This window comes from Pristis pectinata, chromosome 15 (assembly GCF_009764475.1).
Source record: "Pristis pectinata isolate sPriPec2 chromosome 15, sPriPec2.1.pri, whole genome shotgun sequence".
Classification (NCBI taxonomy): Eukaryota; Metazoa; Chordata; class Chondrichthyes; order Rhinopristiformes; family Pristidae; genus Pristis; species Pristis pectinata.
In genome coordinates, this window is record NC_067419.1 from 4,285,602 (window position 1) to 4,308,816 (window position 23,215).

The following is a 23,215-nucleotide window of genomic DNA, read 5'->3' on the forward strand; positions in this document are numbered from 1 at the left end:
AAACGTAAGAACGGGACAACTAATGATGGGAACATGGGAATAGTTCACGTTTTCTGTTTCCCCCGGGTGCTCCAGTTTCCTCCCACATCCTAGAGGCATGCAGGTTGCTTAATTGGCCACTGTAAATTGCCCCTGGTGTAGGAAGGTGGCAGGAGAATCAGGGGTGGGTAGGAGTGGTTGATGGGAATGTGGCTGATTAGGTTATAGGGAAATAAAAGGGGGGGATGGGATTGCTCTGAGAGCTGGCATAGACTTGATGGGCCGATCAGCCTCTTTCTATGATGTGAGAAGATATAGAATATGATGAAAATATGAACAGAAAGAGGCCATTCAGTGGTTTAAGGCCATTTCCTACTTCTCATTGATCAAGACACATCTGTGCTACAGTCCATTGTTTTTATGACCAATAGTACACCGAGCTTCTCCTCTGGGTACTAAGTGTGGGGGACAAGATTCACATGTAGGCCAAATGAGACAGTAGTCAGGTTTCCGCACTGGGTTACCTGTTATTCCGTTATGAATTAAAGGGTGGTGTGATCCACTTCTTAACTCAATCAGTACTGACACAGCACCTCCTTGTTAGACCCTGTCTGCACTCTCAGTATTGCATTGTTGCTCCCCAGCAGTCCCTGTCCACATGCTCAGTATTGTGTTGTTGCTCCCCATCAGTCCCTGTCCATACTTTCAGTATCTGTGGCATCAGGGTAGAGATGAACAGAGATGGAATACGAGTTTTAAGTCATTTTCCAAAGTTATTTTATGTACTGCTGGGTTTCAATGTTAACCTGGGGATCCTGATTTCCACATTGTTATTATTTTCTTCCAGGTCCTCGTGAGTTATTAGACATAGCAGAAGCTGAAACGTAAGTGTCTATCTGTTACTTTTTTTCCATCATACTTGTTGGCACTGAGTTTCTGTAATACTGCATTTGGAAAAGTGACCGACCTCACCCCAAGGGAACTGAACGAGCTTTGATCCCAGCTCCCCCCACCCCCAAGACCTGTTCTGAGTCTCCATTTAGCATTTTGTTTGAGATGATTTCAAATGATCTCAACTTGTTTTTGTTACCTTGGGTGTAATGTTCACGCAAGGGTAGACGAGAAAAATAGGGGAGAATGTGTCAGAGGCTTCACTTAAATGTTCCCTGACTTTTATTTCTGACAAAATAAACAATGTCAGTTCTGGGGAGCGTCCTTCAGAATGGGTCAGTGTATGGGGAGTGGGCCTGCATTTGGGAGCGGGCCAGCAGTTGCAGATAAGCACATGTGTAAGTGTTTTCAAATAATCCAGGAAAGTGCATCAATACTTGCAGTGGACACAGAGGAAGGTGTCAATGTCTAAAGATGGTGCTCGCATGTTTGTAGGCTCACAATATTACGGCACGGTAGCGTAACGCTATTACAGCACCAGCGACCCGGGTTCAATTCCCGCCGCTGTCTGTAAGGAGTTTGTATGTTCTCCCCGTGTCTGTGTGGGTTTGCTCCGGGTGCTCCGGTTTCCTCCCACGTTCCAAAGATGTACGGGTTAGGAAGTTGTGGGCATGCTATGTTGGCGTCGGAAGTGTGGCGACACTTGTGGGCTGCCCTCAGCACACTCTACACACTGTGTGTTTTGATGTACATATGACTAATAAAGAAATGTTATTGTTTGCCGTGGGTGCACACACACAGTCTCTGGGTCACCATTCTCAGAGGACCCATGGTGGAGTGCTAGTAATTGCAGGTATTCTGTTGTATTTGCAGAGGGTCTACGGTAATGTGATGATAATCCAGAGCTCGAAGGTTTAATAATCACTGCAAAGCAATGCGTTGAAATGGAGAGCAAAAAACAGCACATGGGAAGAACTCGGTCAAGCAGCATCTGAGAACCCAAAAGGTGTAAGTCGATATTTCACTCCTGATACAGGGTCCCAACCCAAAATGTCGACTTTCATCTTTTGCCTCCACAGATGCTGCCTGACCTGCTGAGTTCTTCCAGTGTTCTGTTTTTGGTGCAGATTCCAGCAGCTGCAGCCTCGTTGAAACAGAAACTGTAACATTGCTCATTATAAAAGTGGAAATCTAAAATTAAAAACAGAAAATGCTGGAAATACTCAGCAGTTCAGTCAATATCTGTAGACGGGGGGTTTTTGTTCCAGATTGGTGCCACTTTAACAGAACTGCTAACAGGTTACAAATAACAAAGTTTTATGATGCAGAAAAAGGGGAGGTGAGGATTAGGATGCAGTGAACAGAAAGTGGTGCAGCTGGTAGAGCTGCTGCCTCCCAGCTCCAGTGACCAAGGTTCGATCCTGATATCCGGTGCTGTCTGTGTGTGGAGTTTGCATGTTCTCCCTGTGAGTGTTTCCCCCAAGTGCTCCAGTTTCCTCCCAACAATGTGCAGATTGGTGGGTTAATTATCCACTGTAAGTTCCCCCTAGTGTGCAAGTGAGTGGTAGAATCTGGGAGGAGTTGAAGGGAACGTGGGGAGAATAAAATGGGATCAGTATGAATGGGTCCTTGGCACAGACTCATTGGGCTAGAGGGCCTGTCTCTGTGCTGTAGGTTCAATGGTTTCTGAAATCTCCCAGTCATGCTTAGATAGAAGGGGTGATACCAGAAGGCTGGAGCATCTCAAACCTTTACTCTTTTTTTTCTGAACAAGGGTTATGTTAAACCCAACAACTGCAGGTCTGTCAATTTAACCTCAGTGGTGGGGAAATATTGAGATATGTTGCATTATCAAATCCTGATCCCAGTCCATGCCTTCTGGTCACTATCCACACTAACCTCATGCCTGCACTTAACCTTTTGAGTTCTTAACTTAGTAAGAGACTAGGTTCGGAATAGATTTGTGTGATGGTTGTTCACGTTGGCACTACTGCTTTTCCTGACAGATACTTGAATATGGGCTGCAGGAGACAAGTTCAAAGTACTCAAAGGTTGGGGGAATGGGGAGATAAATGTTAATGCAGCAAAGGGCAGTGCCATACCATAGATATTGGTGGGAAGAAGAGGGAGTGGCTACGTAAGGGGTACATTTCTACAGGGGGTGCAAGGAAAGGGAGATCTGGGTGCATACATGCATAAAGGTTTGAGGATGAGCAGACTGAGAAAGCATACAAGGTCTAACAAGGAAGCAGTGATGAACCTGTGGTTAGTCCAGAGTTGGAGAGTTGCACCCAGTTTTATTTACCACACCAGGAAGGAGGTGAATGCCTTGGTGAGGGTGCAGAAGATGAGTGATTGGCTCAGAAAGCTGGGGTCATTCTCCTTGGAGCAGAGGTGGCTAAGAGGAGATGTGAAGGTGTAGGAAGTGAAAGGTTTGGGTAGAGACATTACCATTGATGGAGGAGAGAGGTTTATTGGAAAAACAACCAATGAGGGAAACCAGTGTTTTAGGCAGCAGGTGCTGGGCCTATAGAAAGCATCACCTGGCGTAGCTTTTAAAAGGACATTTGATCAGTACTAAGATGAAATTGCAGAGCTGTGGGAAAAGGGCATGAACTGCATTGGTTGGCAGATTCAGAGGGCCAGAAGGGTTCCTCATGCGAGTATGCTCCACTGAAATTGGCAGGATCCTTTCCATTTCCCACACTCCTGCTCTTACCCCTCTCCAAAATCATGATTGGGTTCCTTCTGTCCTCCCCACTCATCCTCCACCATCTCCCGCACCTCCTCCAAGGTGTTTCCTCCTTCAGCCTTCTGCAGAGACTGCTCCTTCCACAACGTCCCATCCAATTCCTGAAACTGGACTTCCGTGAATGATTTCTGGTGCCAGAGTCCAATGCTTCCGAGTAGAACCTTAGCACCACCAAGTGGATATGACTTTCCGGGCAGTAATACGTCTAATGTTTTCTAGCTGTGGGGAAAGGACACTGACCTAAAATGTCAGCTGTTTCTCGCTCTGCAGAGGCTGACTAGCATTGTCTATTTATCCTTCGCACCCTTCCATTTCCCAAGACACTGTTGTTTCATGCTCCATGAGAAAGAAACAGCCCATAGTTTAGTTAACAGACTGTGACCTTTCGATTTCCTCAACAGGGGTGAGACAGCATTGCACAAAGCAGCATCTCATCGGTATCGTACAATATGTCGCTTCCTAATCAGTGCTGGGGCCTCGTTGACACAGACTGATTTGCAGGTAAGGAAAGAATAAGCTGAACATGTTTACATGAATTGTCCCCTCCCACCTGCCTCCTGTGCAATCCTTCCACCCTCTCCCCTCCTGCATCACATACAAGCTGTCTCTTAACCTTGTTTGTGTTAGTTTGTTCACCCACACTTTGCTAAAGCATTTCACCTCTTTGAATGACAAATTTCTACTGGGCTTTCCTTCTGTCCTGCTTCCTGGTGTTGAGCTTGCACCATACAGAGTAGTAAAGATACTGGATTAAAATCAGTTTTGTCAGAATCACTAAAAATTCATCTTGGTCATGGTGAAGCAATCTCCCAGTTGGAAACAAATCCAGTTCCTAACCCCATCAACTTTATTCCTAACCCAGCTTCCTGATGTTGAAATCTTCCAATAATGTCATTATAACCTACTCACTTTCTTTAGTCAAGCTCCAAGGAATTTCAAGACAACAGTAATTTTTTGCTGGTTTCTTTGCTAATGGGGCACTTTTTTTTTGCAACCTCCAAGCTGATAATCTCATGTGTTTAATGTTTTCAATTGGTTTTGCATGTGCGCACACTATTCACAGACTCCATGATTTGTCAAGTGTACTAAAAGCTTCTAGTTTATTCTATTATTCAACTGCTCAATTATTTGCAACAGTAAATATATTTTATATTATACACATACATTTAGTCTCTGACATGCATGCCTGTAGTTGTACAGTAGTTGTACAGTCAGTCTCTCCTGTGCGTAAACAATGCTTATGTATGGACATGTTAGTGTAGAGGCTATATTATTGGAGTAATGTGGAAGCTTGGATTTAATAATCTGGAAAATGTGTTCCAATCCCAGTAAAGTAACTTGAGAATTCAAATTTGTTATTTTAAATTACTTTTAAGCCAGTTTCAGTAGTAGCCATGAAACCATGGGGATGTCTCATTAATGTAGCCTGTTCATTAATGTCCTTTGAGGGAGGGAAGCGGCTGATTCAGGATAGCTGATAATTTGCCCCACATGTTATTCCCATGCGAGGTGGCAAAGGGAGCCACCCAGCCATCCTGTAACCCACTCAGTGTAATTAGAGGGGCAGTAAATGCTCTCTCATCCTGAGAGTAAATATGCCCCGCACTTCCGTAAAACATGACTCACTTGAACTGCCTAAATGCAAACTGACCTTCTACGCCCTCTGTCTATTCCTTCACTGCATCTGTTTCAGGGCAACACTGCGGGTAACAAAGCAGAGGAGGCAGGAGACCTGGAACTTGCTGCTTACCTGGAGAACAGACAGCAACACCAGATGGTGGGACGCGAGGACCTGGAGACAGCAGTCTGAGAACGGAGATGTGGAGGGAGTGGGTTGAGGGAAGAAGTGGGGGTTGCCCCAAGAGAGCTCTCTGCTCTTCCCACTGGGACTTCCCAGTAGCTGTAGCTCTTTGAACCCTGCCACTGGTGGAATGAGAAGGAATGGCAATTCTTTCTGGAAAGAGGGGAAGTGGTCATGGAAACGACAGTAAAGGTGCTTATGACTATTCAGAGGGCACCCATGAAGAACAGAGACCAGTGGTACTCCACAATGTTGGCTCATTGGGAAAGCCTCTGTCCTATCTCAACACCACAGCTCTCATCAAAAACTGCAAGGTGGACCTCTCCAAGGAAACTTTTTCATTCTGCACTTCATGAGGAGAACAGTTATCCTTCAGAATTCCCTCACGTACCTGGGACCACGCGCTGTTTCCTCCTACGGTCAACTCCAGCTCGAAGCAAGTGAGACAAACGTGTAGAAATCCGTCTGCCGATTCTGTGTGCAACCCTTTCAGAACGTTACAACTGAGCAAGACCTCCAGAGTCTGATGGTGGCTGTCAAGGACATGGAGTATTTATATGGGCAAGGGATTCCTCTTACCTTCCTATGCATGCCTCAAGCCCCTGCTTTGGCCAATTTTCTGCCCGGGAACAGAGTGTGAGATTATCCTGGAGAGCTCTGTACTGAACCGAGGCCAGTTCTTGCTCTCTCACCACAAGCCAAGGCGGCTGACTTTGGCAAGAAAGTTTGGATTGTTGCAAATGCAGAAAAAAGAGCAAGCTTTTCACTTTACAAGGCTGGTCAGAAACCATCAGCATTCACAAGTGGGCAGATCCACACAATGTACAATATTTCCGTCAACAAATTCTTTTGCAGACATCTTTGCCTCATGCTTAAATGAGTTCCAGTGCATCAGCAAGCCTAACCTCATTTCAGAATGGTGGATGGTTTAAGATTATGGTCAGCTCTTCCTGGGGATTCTTGCTAATGTGGTCATCATGAACTGTGGTCAAGGTGCTTTTCATTTACCCACCTTCCAGTTCCGTCTCTACTTAATTATATCCATGGAGGCAGGAAGGGAAGTTCTGCCAGTTGTGGGTGGGTTTCAAGAGGAGGTGGACCGTGCTCTTTGTGGGCTTGTCCCATCACCTCTAACACTGCACCTCGACAGTGTTGCTTCTGGAGATGCCAAAGCCAACTCTATCCATTCTAATCAGCATGGGGGGAGGTGGGGAACTAAAGAGACAGGAGGGAAATACATGTGATGGCTTTTCCTTGGGATTTGATTTAGTTTCTGGGTGATGTACACCAGGTTACTATGGAACCAAATCATCCCGGAAACTGGACCAGTGACTTACTACAATTTAAAACTTTGGGTGGGCAACAATGTGAGGTCAGTTGTGTCTGAATGCTATTTTAACCCAAGTCATGAAAAGGATACAGCTGGTATAATTTTCTATACAGTTGAAGGGGAGCCAAGGCTGGGAGGGATGTTCAACTTTCCCTTTGGGCCAGGATGTGTAGGAGGATGTCCTCAGGACCTTGCTTGGCAACTGTGGCTTCCACCACCCGCCCTCACCCACTGCAAATGCCTCCTTGTGGTTCACAAAAGCTTCAGAGCCACCGCCTGCTCACAGCCTCCAACTCCTGCTCTTCCCCCCCACTGGCCATTCCAGAAGGGAAATGAAGACTACGTGTTAAAGTCACCAGAGCTGGTGACTCCACATATACCATCTTTACTAGGAATTCAGCATCTCCCAGCAGGGGAGAGGCCAGTTCCCCTACCTCTCCGGCTTTGGACTGAAGCTGAGAGCCACCCACCCGACGTGGTGTGCACAGGATAGAACCTGAAGCCATCAGATCAGTGAAGAGGCCCAGCAGACTTGCTCCCCTGATCAGGGAGGTGGCAAGATCACTGCCTTCTCTTCATTGCTTTCTCTACCTCTTGCAGTTTCCCCTGTGGGGAGGAAGGCAAAACATTTGTGCCTGGTTTGGGGTCAACACCATGGGTGGACAGAAGCAGGTCAAGCCTCCCCACCAGCCGACACAGCTTCCCCACTCTTGTGTGTGTGCACATCAGTGCGAGGACGTCTCCTGTTGGATCAGTTGGAAAGCACTGCCAGGAAACAGCCAGTGACAAAGGGAACATTTGGTCTCCTTTACTGCTCTGTCAGCTGAATCCATTCACCAGGACTGGGTGTCTTCACCCAATGAGGCAACTGCGGACACCAACAGACAGGCCAAGAGGTTTCTTTCATTTAACACAGGGCTGACTTGTCTTCCAACTAATTGGACACAGAGCATATGGAATCCCTGCAAGTTGGTACTACACTGATGGTGGCAATGTCTATAGTAAGGGGTACCTGATGCACTTGAATTAGATACAGAATTGGAGGCGAATGTCAGGTGAGAGGGGACAGGGGGCTGGGGAATGTTCAGCTCAGTGCAGACTCCTGCCCACCAGTGTCAGACCCATATCCCACCATCATAGCATCAAATCCTTAAAATACCCAGTGTGGTCCTTGCTCAAATCTGCAAATCAGGACTCCCACTCCCAAATGTGGCCTAGTGGGGGGCAGAAACCAATGCATCTGGTCCAGGCCAAACCCGTCCAAAAGTGGGTCTGAGGCAAAAGGCACCCCACCCATGACCAGGTGATGCTTGATTGGGACTGAGAGGCAGCCAGTGATCACAGGCCATTCCTTTCCTCCACCCCCTCCCCCAAGAATCCATTGAATTCAGGTGGGGCACTAACATGGAGTTGTAAGTATCTGGGCCCAACACACTACAAAGGGACCGTGTCTCAGTCACCACTAAAGTCATCAAACGCCTGTGTGAGAACTCTGGGTGGAAGCAGCAAGGGTCACTGGTCATGGTGGTCTGACCTTCAAGCGTGAAGGAGGTCAATGGGTTATAGAGCTGAACTTCAGAGTCTGGGGTTGGGGGTGGGGGATGGTCACCTCCCCAACACCCACTTTCCAGGAGAGAATATTAAAAGGTGTTTGTGAGTAGTTCGGTTCAAAGTAGAAAATTGTGCCTCGGGCACAGCAGGGAAATGAAAACCAAACAATGTAGAATAATTAAATCAGATAGAATAATAGTAATGCATGGTAAAAACAATGAAGGGTAGAAAATGTGGGTCAAATACATGTCCTCTATATAAATGTCTGGGGGATAGGGAACAAGGTGAATTAAGTGGTATTAGGCTACATCCTCATCAGCTTACCTGCTGAAGATGTATCTGTCCACAGCGATAGTGATAGGAGTGACTACTGCCAGTCCTTTTGGAGTCAAAAGGACACCTTTGCACAGAGGGCAATCCCACATTGAGCTGTCTGGCACTGTGACCATGCTAAATCAGATGAATTGAGATCCTTCAGACAGTGGGAAGTTTAAGAGAGGTAATGCTGAGGTACAATTGTGTGTGGTTGGTCATTATCTGAGTAACATGTGAAAATGCAATGGGATTAACAGTCTGTAACTTCATGGCCAGAATATCCCTTTAAACACCAAACTAAGGGTTCAATGGGGCACATAAGAGTATTGCCACGAACAAACCAAGTGTACCAAATGCCAGGTGCCAATGCAATGTGTTTACAACACAGGACCAGATACCTGTTAAGCTGTAAACACAGTACACTATAAACACCACTATGCAATCGCACAACCGAACAGCTCTGTAGTCATTTACATTGTTGGACATTTAAACAGCTACCAGGGGGTGGCTCCGTGAATGATCACAACTCAATGCTTGTGCCAAAGACTGGAGCTTTTGCTGGTGTCTCCAGAGCCGAGCCAAATGGATAGTCCATCTCGGCCTGCTCCAGAGAACCCCACTGCTACAAGCAGCTGATCTCTGGCAAATTCAGTTCATATCACATGGGATCAAGAAATAGTTGAATGAATTGCATAAAGCAAAGGCTGTGGCCTGATGGATCCCAGCTCCAGTGCTTAGAATTCACCAACCCTCTGGTCCACCTGCTCCAGTACAATTACAACACTGCTGTCTACCTGATAAAAAGGTGGGAAATTGCTCCGATATGCCCTGTTTACAAGTAGCAGCAAAGTACAAAATACAATCCAGCCAATATCCACACTATCCATAATCAAAGAGTGGAAGGAAGTCTTGCATTGTTTAATACTTTCCACATCGCTTTCAGAACACAACAAAGGACATGTGATGTAGAAGATCAAAGTAATGAAAGGTGTTACTGACAAGGTAACCAATTTCTACTCACCAATGCCCTAAATCTGGCTTAATGCATGGTAAAGGGGAAAAGCAGGGAGATTTGGGGAGGGAATTCCAAGCTTAACCTTGGCAGCTGAAGACACTGCCGATGATGGTGGAGCAGTCAAATTCACTGATAATCCAGAGGCCAGAACTAAAGCACCATAGGTACCTTGGACTGATGTAGAGCTGGAGGAGATTAAATTGAGAACATGAGACCATGATGGAAATGAGAATTCTAGAGTGTTAATTAGTAAGCACAGAAGTGAACCTTGGTCTGAGATAGGAAACAGACAATGACCCCAGGTTTATAGCAAGTAAAACCAGAAGAGCTTTGAAATGGTCATGTCCAGAGATAGCAGAGGTAGGGATGAGGGTTTCAGCAGCAGAGCCAGATGGTATTATGAGTAGAAAAAGACAGTGAAGGTGGAAATCCGGGGTTGGCTGCTCATTAAGAGGGGTAGAGCGAGTGACTGTAGAGCAGGATTGTTGTGGGAAGGCAAAGACTATAGCTTCAATCTTTCTCATATTTGGTTGTAAGATATTACTGCTCTTCCGGTATGGGAAGTGGCCAAGGACCTCTCCACCACCAGTGCACGATGGCTGCAGGGTGCATTATCTGGAAAGTGTACTGCAGTAACTTACCTAGGCTACTCCAACAGCACTTCATAAACCCATGACTTCTACAGACTAGGAGCAGGCAAATGCCAACACTAGGGAATGCAGGCAAGGCTGCCTCCGAGCCCCACACACATCTACAGGCAAAGCCCTAGGCTACAAACAGTAATTCCAGACCAACTGTCAATTTGAGATTGATAAATTTTTGCTCACCAAGACATTAGGGTATACGGGGCCAAGTCACTTTTATGAAGCTGGTTCAGACCATGATCTAATGAGGTAACAAGCTGAAGGGGATAAATAGGCTCCCTCCTGTTCCTGTCACTCACCTCTGCACACGGCCACTGTTGTGCTGCGTGAACAGTTGCCTCCGCTGCCCCGATACTGAGTGCACGGAACAGCCTCCTCTCACAGCGACATCAGGCAACAGATAGGAGTGCTGGACACTGCAAGGTGAAAAATCATTACCTCCAGAAATGGTTCCAACGTATTCTTCTTCTCCCTGGACCTTCAAACGTAGTAAAATGAAAATTGAATAGACTATTGCTCTCTGAAACATCTCCTGTGGTACTTGTGTATAAAGATCGCCAAAGCAATTGTGAGCAACTTGAAGCTAGCCAAAGCTAATTTCGTGACATTCACTTATCCAATTTTAGAAAACATACATCTTCATTTAAACCCATGCGCTGTTGAAATCTTCCTTTTCCAATGAGAGTTTGCTTTCCACCTTTACTCTTCCTGAACTATAGCTTTACTCAGGTCCTAGTGATCAAAATCAGGTGCTGCAATCAACGAGTTATACCAATCCCCATGTTAGCTATCCACTTTCATTTTGTGGTTAAAAATGACGTAAAAACATGTCTATATTCTTACAAGCAGGACCTAAACAAAACCTTCGGAGAGCATTCTCAACACCAAACTGTATGCGCAGCCAGCAGGATTTATGTCAATAAAAGTACTTGGTTCTTATCATCGAGCGCATACCCGGACAATTAACTGTATCCTGACCTCATCCTCAGCATCCTTTCTTCATGCTTCTCACTGTTCCAGCAGTCCAAGCGCATCTTCCCCCTTCTGCCAACGTGTTCACTGCCTGGTGTACAAGGACAACCTTTCCTAATTGAAAATGGTCAGAAATAATCCTGGGAGCCACTCTGGCATGTGGCTTCACTGGCCAAAAGACGACTTGTAGCATCTTGCAACAACTCTGTTCGTGAATGCCTAAGACTTCGTAATACTGCTCAAGCTTCAAGCTTATGAATATCCTTCTTATAAGTAGCCACAAATAGAGAGAGAAATGTCCATTTGCATCTGTACACTATCTTTACCATCAAGAGATGTCCCAAGACATTTTAGAGGAGAGCCAGCGGCAGGGTTAGACTCTGAGGAAAATTGAGGACACACACAAGGCCAGACCTGGAAGAATATAGTGAACCCAAGAGGTGGTGGGCTTGTAGGTGGCGGGCTTGTAGGTGGCTACACAGATAGAGAGGAACAACAGCACAGAGAGATCTGTAAAACAAGCAAGGTTGTAAACTTTGATAAGTTTTCATATTTTTGCCAAATGGCCAGATATCTAGGCTGGAAATGAAGACTACTAGTGACCTTCCACTGTCAGTCACAGTAATCTTCACGGACCACTCATCTTGGGTCATAAGGGAATTTTCCTCTTTGCCATTTTAGCTCCATCCTTGCTTCTCATTCTTGCTGAGTTATTATTGTCAATAGCAGTTTACACATGAGGAAGTTCAGCAGGATGGCATTTGGATCATCACAACCAAGTATGAAATTTGCAAAGTAATGAAGTGAAAAAAAAGGCCTCAATGTTTGAAGGAACATTTAGCCAAAGTGATTGAAATTTATAAACGGTGCTGAAACACTTACCGGTGAAGGGATGGTGCATTGAAACAAACAGCAAACCTTCACCTAGACTTGATCCCAGAGTGTGAACAGAGGATTTAAACAAATGTGCAAGAGATGTGGCACAGAGACATAACAAATTCTAAAATTATAGCCAAGACTTACCCACATACAAGTTGCTTGGACCTTACATGATGTACACTGAATTGCACTAAAAAAGGATTAGTCAAATGGTTAGTAGTCAACAAGGCTCACATCAAGCCGAGTCTGTCAAGATCTCTCATCTGCTACACAAGCTTGCCACAGGTAATTAATTCTCTGCCTGAAATTGCCCTTAGGGGCAGCAACAAGTGCGTTCTCGGTTGTAAATGATTTGCATGTTTGTGTAACGATATCGGGTGGAGACTATTTCACCGTAATTACTAAGTGTTTTTGTAGGTCAGGTTCTGTGAACTGAACTGATTCATTTGCTGACTTTTTTGGGGAATTGGAAGTATCAGGTGACGTTTGCACTGGGGGGGGTGGGGGAAAGGGCAGTTGTTTTTGGAGGGAAGTAAATGAAGAATTTGTAAAATATTTATGTATTTAATTGATTTAATCTTCAAGAATTACCTGTGTCTGCCTTGAAGGGGCAGCTTCTAAGTTTGGATCTGCTGAAAGGCCACTCTGTACATTGGTAAAAGGACAACATTGGCGTTGTCATGAAAGAGTTTTCACAGCTATAATGAGTGCCTTCATCAGAATGAACTACACTGTATTGATGCTGGGATAACTTGGGAGCAGGTTAAACAAATCCCAGGATGGTCAGTAGGAAGACCCAAAGCTAAAACACTCCTATCCTGTGTTCATCTTTGACACCCTCAATCATCTTTATCAGCCAAAAAGCATTGGTCCCTTGTTACACTGTGCTTCCACTGCAGGCTTTGGTCAGAATCTTCCTTCTCCTCCTGCCCCTGTGGATTCTTTAAAATCTTCCATTTTATAAAAGTAATAATTATTGATTTAATAATTATATGGATGAAAACCAAACTTTGGTTGTTGGCCATCTGCTTAATCAACGGGAAGTCCTTAAGTCACTTTGGAGAGAATTCCTACAAAGTCAACTGCCTTCTCTCAATAATAAAAAAAACAAGGCGGCTACTATTTATTTCTGATCTCAGTCGTCATGAGATCGGAACCAATCAATAGATTATTTTATCACATGATGCTTTCATGTGAAACTGGTGGTGGTGATTTTTGCATGAGACTAGTGAATCATACTGAGTGGTGTCTCGCATCTTGAGATGGCTCGTGTGGACTTACACGACTGTTCTTGCTTGTAATTCCTCGGCACTGTGACTGTAGTGCTCGTTTGGCTGTACCAACCTACGTTAACAGGTTCATATTATCTATAAATAAACTTTTTTTTAAAAGTGTCTTGTGCGTGACATCAGTGCGTAACTTCAGTGCGTGATCAACATCCAAGACAAAGGGCAAGTCCAGTTGCAGCAATCCTCTGAGAAGATCAGTGTGCCTGGAAACGTCTGACTGATCAGTGAATAAATACAAGCAATGCCAGGTGGGGCTGCTTACTTTCATGGGGTAAGCAGTGGCTCAATGGTTAGCAGGAGGGAATGGATTCACCCCTACTTCAGAGACTTGAGTGCAGCACTCTGGGAGTGCCATACTGCATCTTGTTTACGATATTAAACAGTGGTTACGTCCATCCTCTCAGCTGGATGAAGAAACCTACCCCCATCAGATCGTATCTCACACAGTTACAATCCAAGGGTCACAGACAACCTTTCTCCCTTTTCTGCTGGAAGTGTACAACTGCCTTCCCTCACAGTAAGAACAAAGGACACCTAGTGTTAGGAAGCAAATGAAAGATTTGAAAGAAAAAAAAGATGGAAAATAAAATGCACAGGAGCAGGGAATGATGTAATACTTAGGGGGGAAAAAAAAGAGAATTAAATGAATGGTCTAAAGATTTCAACGTGGCAAAAACTTTCCAAAGCACTTCATTGCAGTTTTATCAAACAAAAACTGACACAAAGCTGCATAAGGAAATATTAAGGCAGATGGACAAAAGATTTATTCAAGCAGGTAACTTCTTTAAGGAATGTCTTCAAGGAGGAAAGAGAAATGGAGAAGGCAGGGAATTCCAGAGCCAAAGGCCTTAACAGCTGATAGCACGGCTGTCTGTGGCAGCGTAATTGAATTCTGGGACGGTCAAGAAGCCAGAACCCCAGCAGCTCATCTTGCAGGGTCGCAGAGGTGGAAGTGAGTGCCAAAAGATTGGGAAGGGTGAGATTATGCAGAGATTTGCAAAAACAAGTAGAAGAATTTTGATAGGTGCTGTTAAGTGGGTTCCAATGTAGATCAGCAGGTGCTGGGGTGATGGATCAACAGAATGGCGGAAGGTGGGACGAACAGCATCAGTTAGGTCGACAGATTTACGGAGGGGAGAAGTACAAGGGCAGTCAACCTGTTCTGTACTGGAAGAGCCAGACTGGGGATGTGGATAAGGATTTCAGGTGAATCCAGGTGTGAAGGCTTGGATATTGTGGCCCTTAAAAGCCAGTGGGTCAAGTATGAGACCAAGGCTATCAACAATTTGGTTAGTTTCATACAGTTGCTGGGGAGAGAGATGTTGGACAAACAACAAAAATGGGAGAAGTGGTGATGAGGTCTTTGGCTTCTCTTATACATCTTTACCTTTAAAATTGAATGGGCACTGACAGTAGGTGAGATTGCGAGGGTTATAGCTTTATAGGGGATGACCTGTTGAAGGTTAAGGGCATTAGCAATACCATAGGTAAGTACAAGGGTTGATAATTGGTGATGAGTTTCAATGGGTGGGGGTCAAGGGTGGGCTTCGGTTAGCAGCAATGGTGAGATGTTATAATACAGCAATGGTCCAATGATAATGGGAGAACCCTTGTACTTGTCCATCTGTGAGGGTACAGGAAGACTCAGTTTAATGCCTCGTTTGAAAGATGGCATCTCCAACAGTGAAGGACTCCCTCATTACAATGCACAAGTATTTGCTGAACTCTCTAGAATTGCAGGTGAATGCCAGATCTTACCTTGGAGGTGACTACTATGAACTGAGCCAAGTTAGGAGGGAAGTAGCTGCACTCTTCTAGAGTGAAGGAAAAGAGAGAATTTAGATAGCAGTCAACTTTGGATTATTTCTAAAGGACAGCACCTGCTTGTGTTCATAGGGGACAAGCAATTTCAAGCCCAAGTTCAAACCTCACCATGACAGTTAATAAACCTAGAATAACTCATGCTGAGTAATAATCACTAATAGTGATGAACTACAGGATCATAATAAAAAATAATCTAGGTTATTCTTTAGAGAAGATAATCTTACAGCCATATGCAAACCACCCATATGTTACACCAGACTGAAGTAATGTGGGTAACAGTCCTAGTATGTTGCATCAAGACCTCTGTGTGCTACAGGAGTATCTTCAAGGTGAAATGTAGTGGATGGGCAATGTCTAATTGGGCCCCACAGTAACAAATGCATCGTGAAGCATTAATTTGTTGTTTATGGGAGGACAACAGGGAAAGCACTTGAGAGCAAGGTCTTACAGCCACTTTCACTTGGATTAGTACAGAACCAGCCAATCTTGTACTCCATACATGGCTAACCTTGGACAAAACTCAAATCACTAGTTCTAGATGCTGAACTTTATCTTATCTGGAAAATAACATTTTATTTGTAATTACAGATCGGTCTTCAACAATAAAAAAATTGTACTGGTTTTGTGAGCCTTACAGAAAACAAATTGAAAAAGAGGGTCAAGAGAAAAGAGCGGGTGGATGTGTACAGTAGTGTGATTGAGAAGACTATCAAGTCCTCTTTATCCTCACAAGGCCACGGATTCGCCGAACGAGCGCTTGAATGAACAAGTGTCTTGACCGCACTCTGCAATAAACGCTCTCGATTTCGAGCAATTTCTTTTGTAGAGATTCCCCAAAGCTCGCTGCAGCATCAATCTGAAGCTGGAGAAACAAGACAAAAACCAGTTTGCACTGTTAAACACGGAACTGAAACAAGCCCCACACCATCACCCCTAAACCCAGTTCTGCTTCACTGGCCTCAGGCCCAAGCTCTGCATCTGTGCGATGCACTTTTGTGTCATTGACCGAACTCGGCAGTGAGCAGTGACTGCTGTGGCAGAATGACCCATTAGCAACCTCCGATAACTTATGCATATTTCCATTGGCAGATTGCCTGTGATTCATTATAGTAGCTGTTGGAAGACCAAGAGCCTGATCTCAGTGAAATGGCCGATATCAAGGTCATCATTTCCCCTACCTGCTTTCTGCAAAATGTTTTACCTTACAATTAACATGTGTTTATGGATTTTCCCTAGAGAGTGATCTCTTCAATCCTTGTGTTTATTCACTTAATGTGCGTTCAATACATTTTGTTTGAAAAGCTGCATCAGTTTTATAATAAAAATATCACTGGCAGGTCTACATATAGTAACTTACAGATTTCACAAGTGTGACCCAAGACTACTGTCACATTATCACATGAATGTAACCAAGGTTGAAACTCACCTGCTCAAGATCATGTTGGTTGACTTGACTTAGAATGAAGCGCCTGGAATCAGGATTTGAACCAAACTTCTGGGAATCTAGATTTAACAAAATACAAGAAAACCAAGTCAGCACTTCAGTCAATCCCAGAAATTAGCTGCTCAAGACTACTAAATATTCACATTGTGTCTCTCATCTTCAAATTACACTGCACCACATCTTTGGGGAGAATCTACTTGAAACCTCCAGCCGCGGCCAGTTGATCCAATAATCTGTACTTGGGCTACTTTGAGCAGGCTCCATGATGACACAGTTCCTTCACCATTGGTGGTTTAGAGAGCCGGATGGGGTGCCAATCAAGAATGCCATTTTGTCCTGGGTAATGCTGAGCTTGGAGTATCGATGGAGCAACATTCATCCAAGCACATGGAGAGCATTGCATCACACTCCTGATCTGTGCCTTCTGGTTGGTGGAAAGCTTCTAGGGTGACTGGCAGGGAGTTATTCTTTGCAGCTATCTGGCCTCTGGCCTATTTTCATAGCTAGTGTTTTAGTGCATTGTCCAGTCGAGCTTCTGTTTAATGGATGTTGATGGTGCTGTACCTGGTGATAATAATACCATTATCTAGCAAAGGTAGGAGGATAGATTCTGTCTTGATGGAGATGACCGCTGCCTGGCACTTTCCTGCCACAAGTGTTACTTGCTACTTGGCAGTACGTGTCCAGATATTGTCTGGCTTTTGCTGCACTGCAGGCATGGGCTGCTTCATTTACTGAGCTGTGAATGAAATTGGATATTGTGCAATCATTAGTGAATATCCCCACTTCTGACATGTTGGAAGATCAGGAAGTCGAAGATGGCTGGACCTAGATCACTACTTGAGAAGTTTTTGCAGTCATATCCAAGGGTGACTGACCCCAACAACCACAGCTATCTCCCCTTCTGCAGGTATGACTCTAATCATTACAGTGTTTTTCCTTTGATGCCTATTGATTTTAGTCTTATCAAAGCTCCTAGATGCCACAATTGGTCAAATGCTGCCTTGATGTCGAAGGTAGTCACTCTCACCTCTGCAGTTCTGCTCCATGGTCTATGTTTGGACAAAGGCTGTGATGAGGTCTAAAGCTGAGCTGCCTTGGCAAAATCCAAACTGGGCATCGGTGAGCAGGCTGTGGGTGAGTGACTGCCATTTGATAGCACTGTCGACAATAAGTTACAACATATTGCAAAAGACTAAGAGTAGACTAGCTGAGTGGTTAGTCAGTTTGAATTTGTCCTTTTTTTTGTGAACAGGACACACCAGGACAATTTTTCACATTGTGGGGTATATGCCTGTGCTGTAACTGTACTAGACCAGCTTAGCTAGTGGTGTGGCTGGTTCTGAAGCAAGTTTTCAGGACTGCAGCTGGGATGTTATTTGGTGCCACGGCCTGTGTTGCAACCAGTGCTGTCAGCCTTTCCTAGATAACATGCAGAGTGAAGCAAGCTGCTTGTTCCAGCTTCTGTGTTATTGGCGATCCCGAGAGGAGGCCCAGACAGATCATCTCTTCAGCACTTTGGGCTAAACGTTGTTGCAAATGCTTCAGCCTCATCTTCGGCACTCAGACACCATCCTCCACCATCAATGAGGAGGATCTTTCTTTTCCACTGACGGTACTTAGTTTCGAAGGTACTTACTTTCAGACATCCAGGGATTCTTGAATAGTTATGAGGAGCAGAAACCCACACTGATATTACATACCTCTCTCACCTCATGCTAACTGCATCTCAAGCCAAGAACAGAATCAAATCACTAGGCTTCATGTAACTGAAGGTCACAATCTTCATGCAAACTCTCCCAATTCAGCTTGTGACCTATTGCACTGGGTAATGGATTCTGGTTAGCACGGAAAGACAATACAAGCATAAAATGTAATCTGTTGCAAATCTGTCAGCAATAATAAATGTCAACAACACTGACAGTGTGGTGAACACGTGGACTTCAATAGCTTGTGATTAAAAGGATTGACCCAATGCTAGTCAAGTACCGGCAATGTTTAACTGCAAACCTGCTTCTCACCTTGAAGTTCCCTGCCCCTGTGGGACCCACCCAGGACATTCAGAAAATCATGAGTGTCTGAGGGGACACAGTACAGGAAGTAATACTCCAAATGGCGCCACAAGATGAAGAGGCAGTTTTCCACAATGTCTGAAAAGTTGAAGTGAGTCAAAGAACAAAACTGGAAACTTAATTCGATTTCCACTCTCCTCCTCCCCCACCAAACCAGAGACTTAATTCACCCTTCCCGCCCACCCAGTCCCTCCACCTTCTCCAAACCGAAGACTTCATTATCCTCCCTCCACCTTCTCCAAACTGGAGACTTTATTCACACCCCCAGCGCCAGAAAGGGCATTTTAAGTTCCAGATAGTGCTTTCATTAAAGCAGCGGATAATTAAGCAGCAGCTGGGACTAGTTATAGAAATGAAGTGGATCTCATTAGAGTATTGGAAGCTTTGCTCGTTCATCATGAAGTGTGAGGAAACCAGTAATCAAGGATACAACAGTAGAGGGAAAGCAGCTCCGCTCTATGGTTAATCTGGTGCACAAGCCGCCGTCTAGCCAGAACTTGTCGCTGAGCAGCTGAAATCTTATCCACAGCAGCTGGAACTAATGCTTGACATAGCTGTAGGACACAGAGGGAGTTGATCAGTTGAACAGTTACATCATTTTCAGTTGTTAGAACTTAACTGGAGATTTCCAAACACAAATATTGCACATCAGGGGAAACCTGGGGGAAACCAATGTTACTTCCCGTATCAGGGATTCATGAGGAAAGAATGACGCTACTTAGGTTGACTTTCTTTGGAAGAGACAATATACTGATCCAGTAGGGCTCACAGAGGCAGTTAATACAGTCAAACATCTAATCAGAAAGACACAAGAGATTCTACAGATGCTGGAACCTGAAGCAAGACACACAAAATGCTGGAGGACCTCAGAAGGTCAGGCAGCATCTATGGAGGGAAATAAACAGTCGACGTTTTGGGCTGAGACCCTTCATCAGGACTGGAAGGGAAGAGGGCAGAGGCCAGAATAAAATGGTAGGGGGAGGAGCACAAGCTGGCAGGCTTCTGCCCTCTTCCCTTCCAGTCTTGATGAAGGGTCTCGGCCTGAAACATCAACTGTTTATTTCCCTCCATAGATGCTGCCTGACCTTCTGAGGTCCTCCACCATTTTGTGTGCAAACATCTAATCACTTCTGATAACTGGTTTTCTAACTGAATATAATGGCATAATTTACTGTGATCCACACATTGACTGAAAGGCCTGATATCTCATGCAAGGCGAACGGCCATAGGGGAAGGGTGGAATTCCAGGGTAACCCGGAGTACAGACAGGGGAGAAAGTAGTTTAAAATAATCAAAACTATCTCGCACTTGCTGTCAATCTCTGAGGGAAGGGCACCTGTTCAAATTTCAATTCACAAAATATACCAAACAGCTACCTCCTTTATTTCATCCGGGGGAAGATGTTGCAGATTCTGATACTTAGTCACACTCTGCCGGTGGCTCTCATAGCTGCTGAAGAAGTCATTTGCACTTTGCTTCAGTAGGAACAGTACGACTCCAAGGCTGGGCAGTCTCCAGTAGGGAACCATTGCCAATTGAGCATCTGTAAATAGGGGAGAAATAACATTTCTGTCACTGTAAATCAAGCTGGAAAATGCCAACAGTTTTAGCCTGGTCAAGGATCTCCTTCAGCAAGTTAAAATTCATCAGCTATTGATGCCGGACACACCAGATGTGGGATTTATGAGATACTGCCTCTGCCAAAAATAACAATTAAAACCTAAAGCTGCATCATGTTGTCTCAGTTGTACTAACGTATTTCTTGCACATCTCTCCTTTGTCTTTACCTTCCCACAGGCTCTGTTCTTACGCAACTCTCTTATCCTCTCAGTGGCACAACTCTCACAGGGAGACCATGGCATTATTTCAGTCACTTTGCTATGATATTATGAAAAGTTTACAGCAAGAGACAATGTGGATCCACCAGGATTCCGAGGCAGGAGACTATGATACCTGCATGAGACTGCTTCAAACAGTAAAGAACGGTTGCAAGTGATGAAAATACCCACCAGCAACAATACAATCAATCTCTTTAGGAAAGCTTATAGAAACCTAGGAACACACTAATGGTAATTAAATCTTTTGGTTTCAAATCCCCATTAATAAAAAAATCTAATTCATATCTAATCAGAAAAGGCTAAATCTCTTGAACATGCCAAAGGCTGAAGAGAGAAAAAAGAGGGGTTTAGAAAACTGCCAGTAATACAAAGCTTACAATCAAAGTGGCCACATGGCAATTATTGTCCGACCTGGCTGTAAGGCAATTTCAGTTACATCCAGTCGTACAGAGGTTACAGTCACACATGGCCACACACTGGTTACAGCAAGATTTCCAAACACCAAATTACAGTATCATGAGCATACTGGTTATAGTTATACCCAGTCACACAGAAGTTACAGTCAAATCTAGTCATGCAAAGTTACAGCCACATCAAATGCTTTGCTGTGCTTCCGGGAAAACTTAATATAGATCAGGAATCAATGGGAGATGAACACACTAGAATATATGCTTATAGGAAGGCATGAAGTTATGTTTACCTTGCCGGCTACCTTCTCGAGATGTCCCTTCAGAAAGGCTAGGAGTAAAGAGACAAATTGTGTGCTGGGATCCGGCACTGCTTTGTATCAGAAGCGTTTGACAATACTGAACCACGTTTGCACAAATCTGTAAGAAAAAACTATTACTTGCATCAAACTTACTTTCTCAGCCAAGACATCAGACAACTATGGATTTCTTCCGCCTATTAGCTAGCCATGACCCCTGCTAGAATATGAGTTCTCCACCAACATGCAAGTTGTGTTCACAGTAAAAACCTCCTATGTACTAAAACTTGCCTCATTTGCTTGGAATGAATTATCTATTGTGCCAAATAACTAACATTTGCCATTATTTTAGTTGATTGATCCAGTCAGTACACTAACCTGTTTTTAAAGACAACAAAAGTAAGTTCAGGCTAAAACTAGTATTCCTTACTTAACGTCAGGGTAATTACCCTTCCACACATCACAGACAGAAGACAAGAGAAGACACCAACTGGGAGCATACCTGCTGCATTGCCAGTTCCATTTCATCCTTCTTGTTAACCCCACCAACTTGAGTGCCTTCTTGCTGTTTCTTGAACTCAGAAAGTCGGTCTGAGATGGTAAAGCGGCTGAGCAGGGCCAGACACTGACGCTGGGTGTCAAAGAAGCAGCTAAAGGTCAGCAATACTGAAAATGTTCTTCATGAAAAAACGTATAACCGTACTATAGGATACACTAAGCGTGAGAACAATGTGAACCTTATTGTCTTTGTACAGTTGATTTGAGAAGTGCAAATAGAAAAGCAGACTTTCCACATAAACCCTTTAAATCTAAAAGTACAGTACAAGTTATTGGCCTCAACATGGAAAGGTAGAACCAGCAAAGAACCGGACCGTGGCGTGTTCATAAAACTGCAAATCATTTGATTTAAAACTAAGTAACACTGACCCTGGACAGTCACAAGAATCCATTTGGTCCTTTAATGTCCTTCGGGGAAGGAAATCTACCATTCATTACTAGCTGGTCTACATGCAACTCCACACTCACAGAAATGTAGTTGGTTCTTAACTGCTCTCCGAAGAAGCCTAGCAAGTCATTCAGCTGTTTCTAAACATAGCGATAATGAAGCTAGTCAGGCTGCTCAGAGGAGTTAAGGCATTGGATATAGACACAGCAAAGTTACTCCCCACCCACAATTCACAAAGTTTTCCTCATGAACATCTTGAGGAATTCTGTATAAATCGGGAAACTGCCCTGCAGAATAGTCAAGCAACACAGAAACATTATGTACAGCCAATGCGTCAGACCTCTCCATTATAGCCCCTGAATACATCCTGCCCTACCAGTAGGACGTCAGCTCAAGGCACCGGTAGAGTGATGTAACATGTGAGATAGTCCTGTGGGTCTTAAATATGACTCCAGAAACCACGGTCTCATTTCATCAGAAACACAAACAAGGAACCCCTTCTTGATTACCAACTTCCCTTCACTGATGAATCAGTACTCCATGTTGGAAGAAACACAGGGAGGACCAAAGAAAAAAACAAGCTGCTGGAAGAACTCAGTGGGTCAGGCAGCACCTGTGGAGGCAAAGAGACAGTCGATGCCTCAGGTTGAGATCCACATTTAGACTGGACCAGATACTAGGAAGGGTGTCTCACTGCCCATCACCAAGAGTGGTTCAATACCAGCACTCCTGACTGATCTGGACAAGTGCTGATAAAGTTGCTAATTTGTTCACTAACTATACAATCCCAATCTGGATAAAGCTACCATACTGGGATTGTATAGTTAGTGAACAAACCAATGCGAGAGACAAACTGACTTGCCCTCATTCTTACCAATGAGCCTGTTCTAGGAGCATCATTCCTTGACAGCATTGGTAGGAATGAGCACTGCACTGAAGTGTGGAGAACCCTCCATTTCTTCACAAA

The 23,215-nt window shown here is 44.4% G+C and overlaps 2 protein-coding genes across 10 annotated transcripts in view; one reads left to right on the forward strand and one right to left on the reverse strand.

Moving 5' to 3' along the window:
• dgki (diacylglycerol kinase, iota) overlaps nt 1-11,704 on the forward strand; it is a 167,391-nt gene extending 155,687 nt beyond the window's left edge. For all 9 annotated transcript variants that reach the window (XM_052030154.1, XM_052030146.1, XM_052030149.1 and 6 more), the window contains 3 exons: nt 827-863; nt 4,024-4,123; nt 5,316-11,704. In XM_052030154.1, the coding sequence (XP_051886114.1) occupies nt 827-863; nt 4,024-4,123; nt 5,316-5,432 (254 nt within the window). In that variant the 3' untranslated portion in view covers nt 5,433-11,704. The remainder of the gene's footprint in view (nt 1-826; nt 864-4,023; nt 4,124-5,315) is intronic.
• Nucleotides 11,705-15,775: 4,071 nt separating this feature from the next.
• nup205 (nucleoporin 205) overlaps nt 15,776-23,215 on the reverse strand; it is a 99,844-nt gene continuing 92,404 nt past the window's right edge. Inside the window, exons 37-43 of the mRNA XM_052030533.1 lie at nt 21,805-21,933; nt 21,297-21,423; nt 20,135-20,301; nt 19,189-19,312; nt 18,708-18,836; nt 16,669-16,745; nt 15,776-16,104 (exon numbers count right to left, since the gene is read on the reverse strand). Of these exons, the coding sequence (XP_051886493.1) occupies nt 15,952-16,104; nt 16,669-16,745; nt 18,708-18,836; nt 19,189-19,312; nt 20,135-20,301; nt 21,297-21,423; nt 21,805-21,933 (906 nt within the window). The 3' untranslated portion in view covers nt 15,776-15,951. The remainder of the gene's footprint in view (nt 16,105-16,668; nt 16,746-18,707; nt 18,837-19,188; nt 19,313-20,134; nt 20,302-21,296; nt 21,424-21,804; nt 21,934-23,215) is intronic.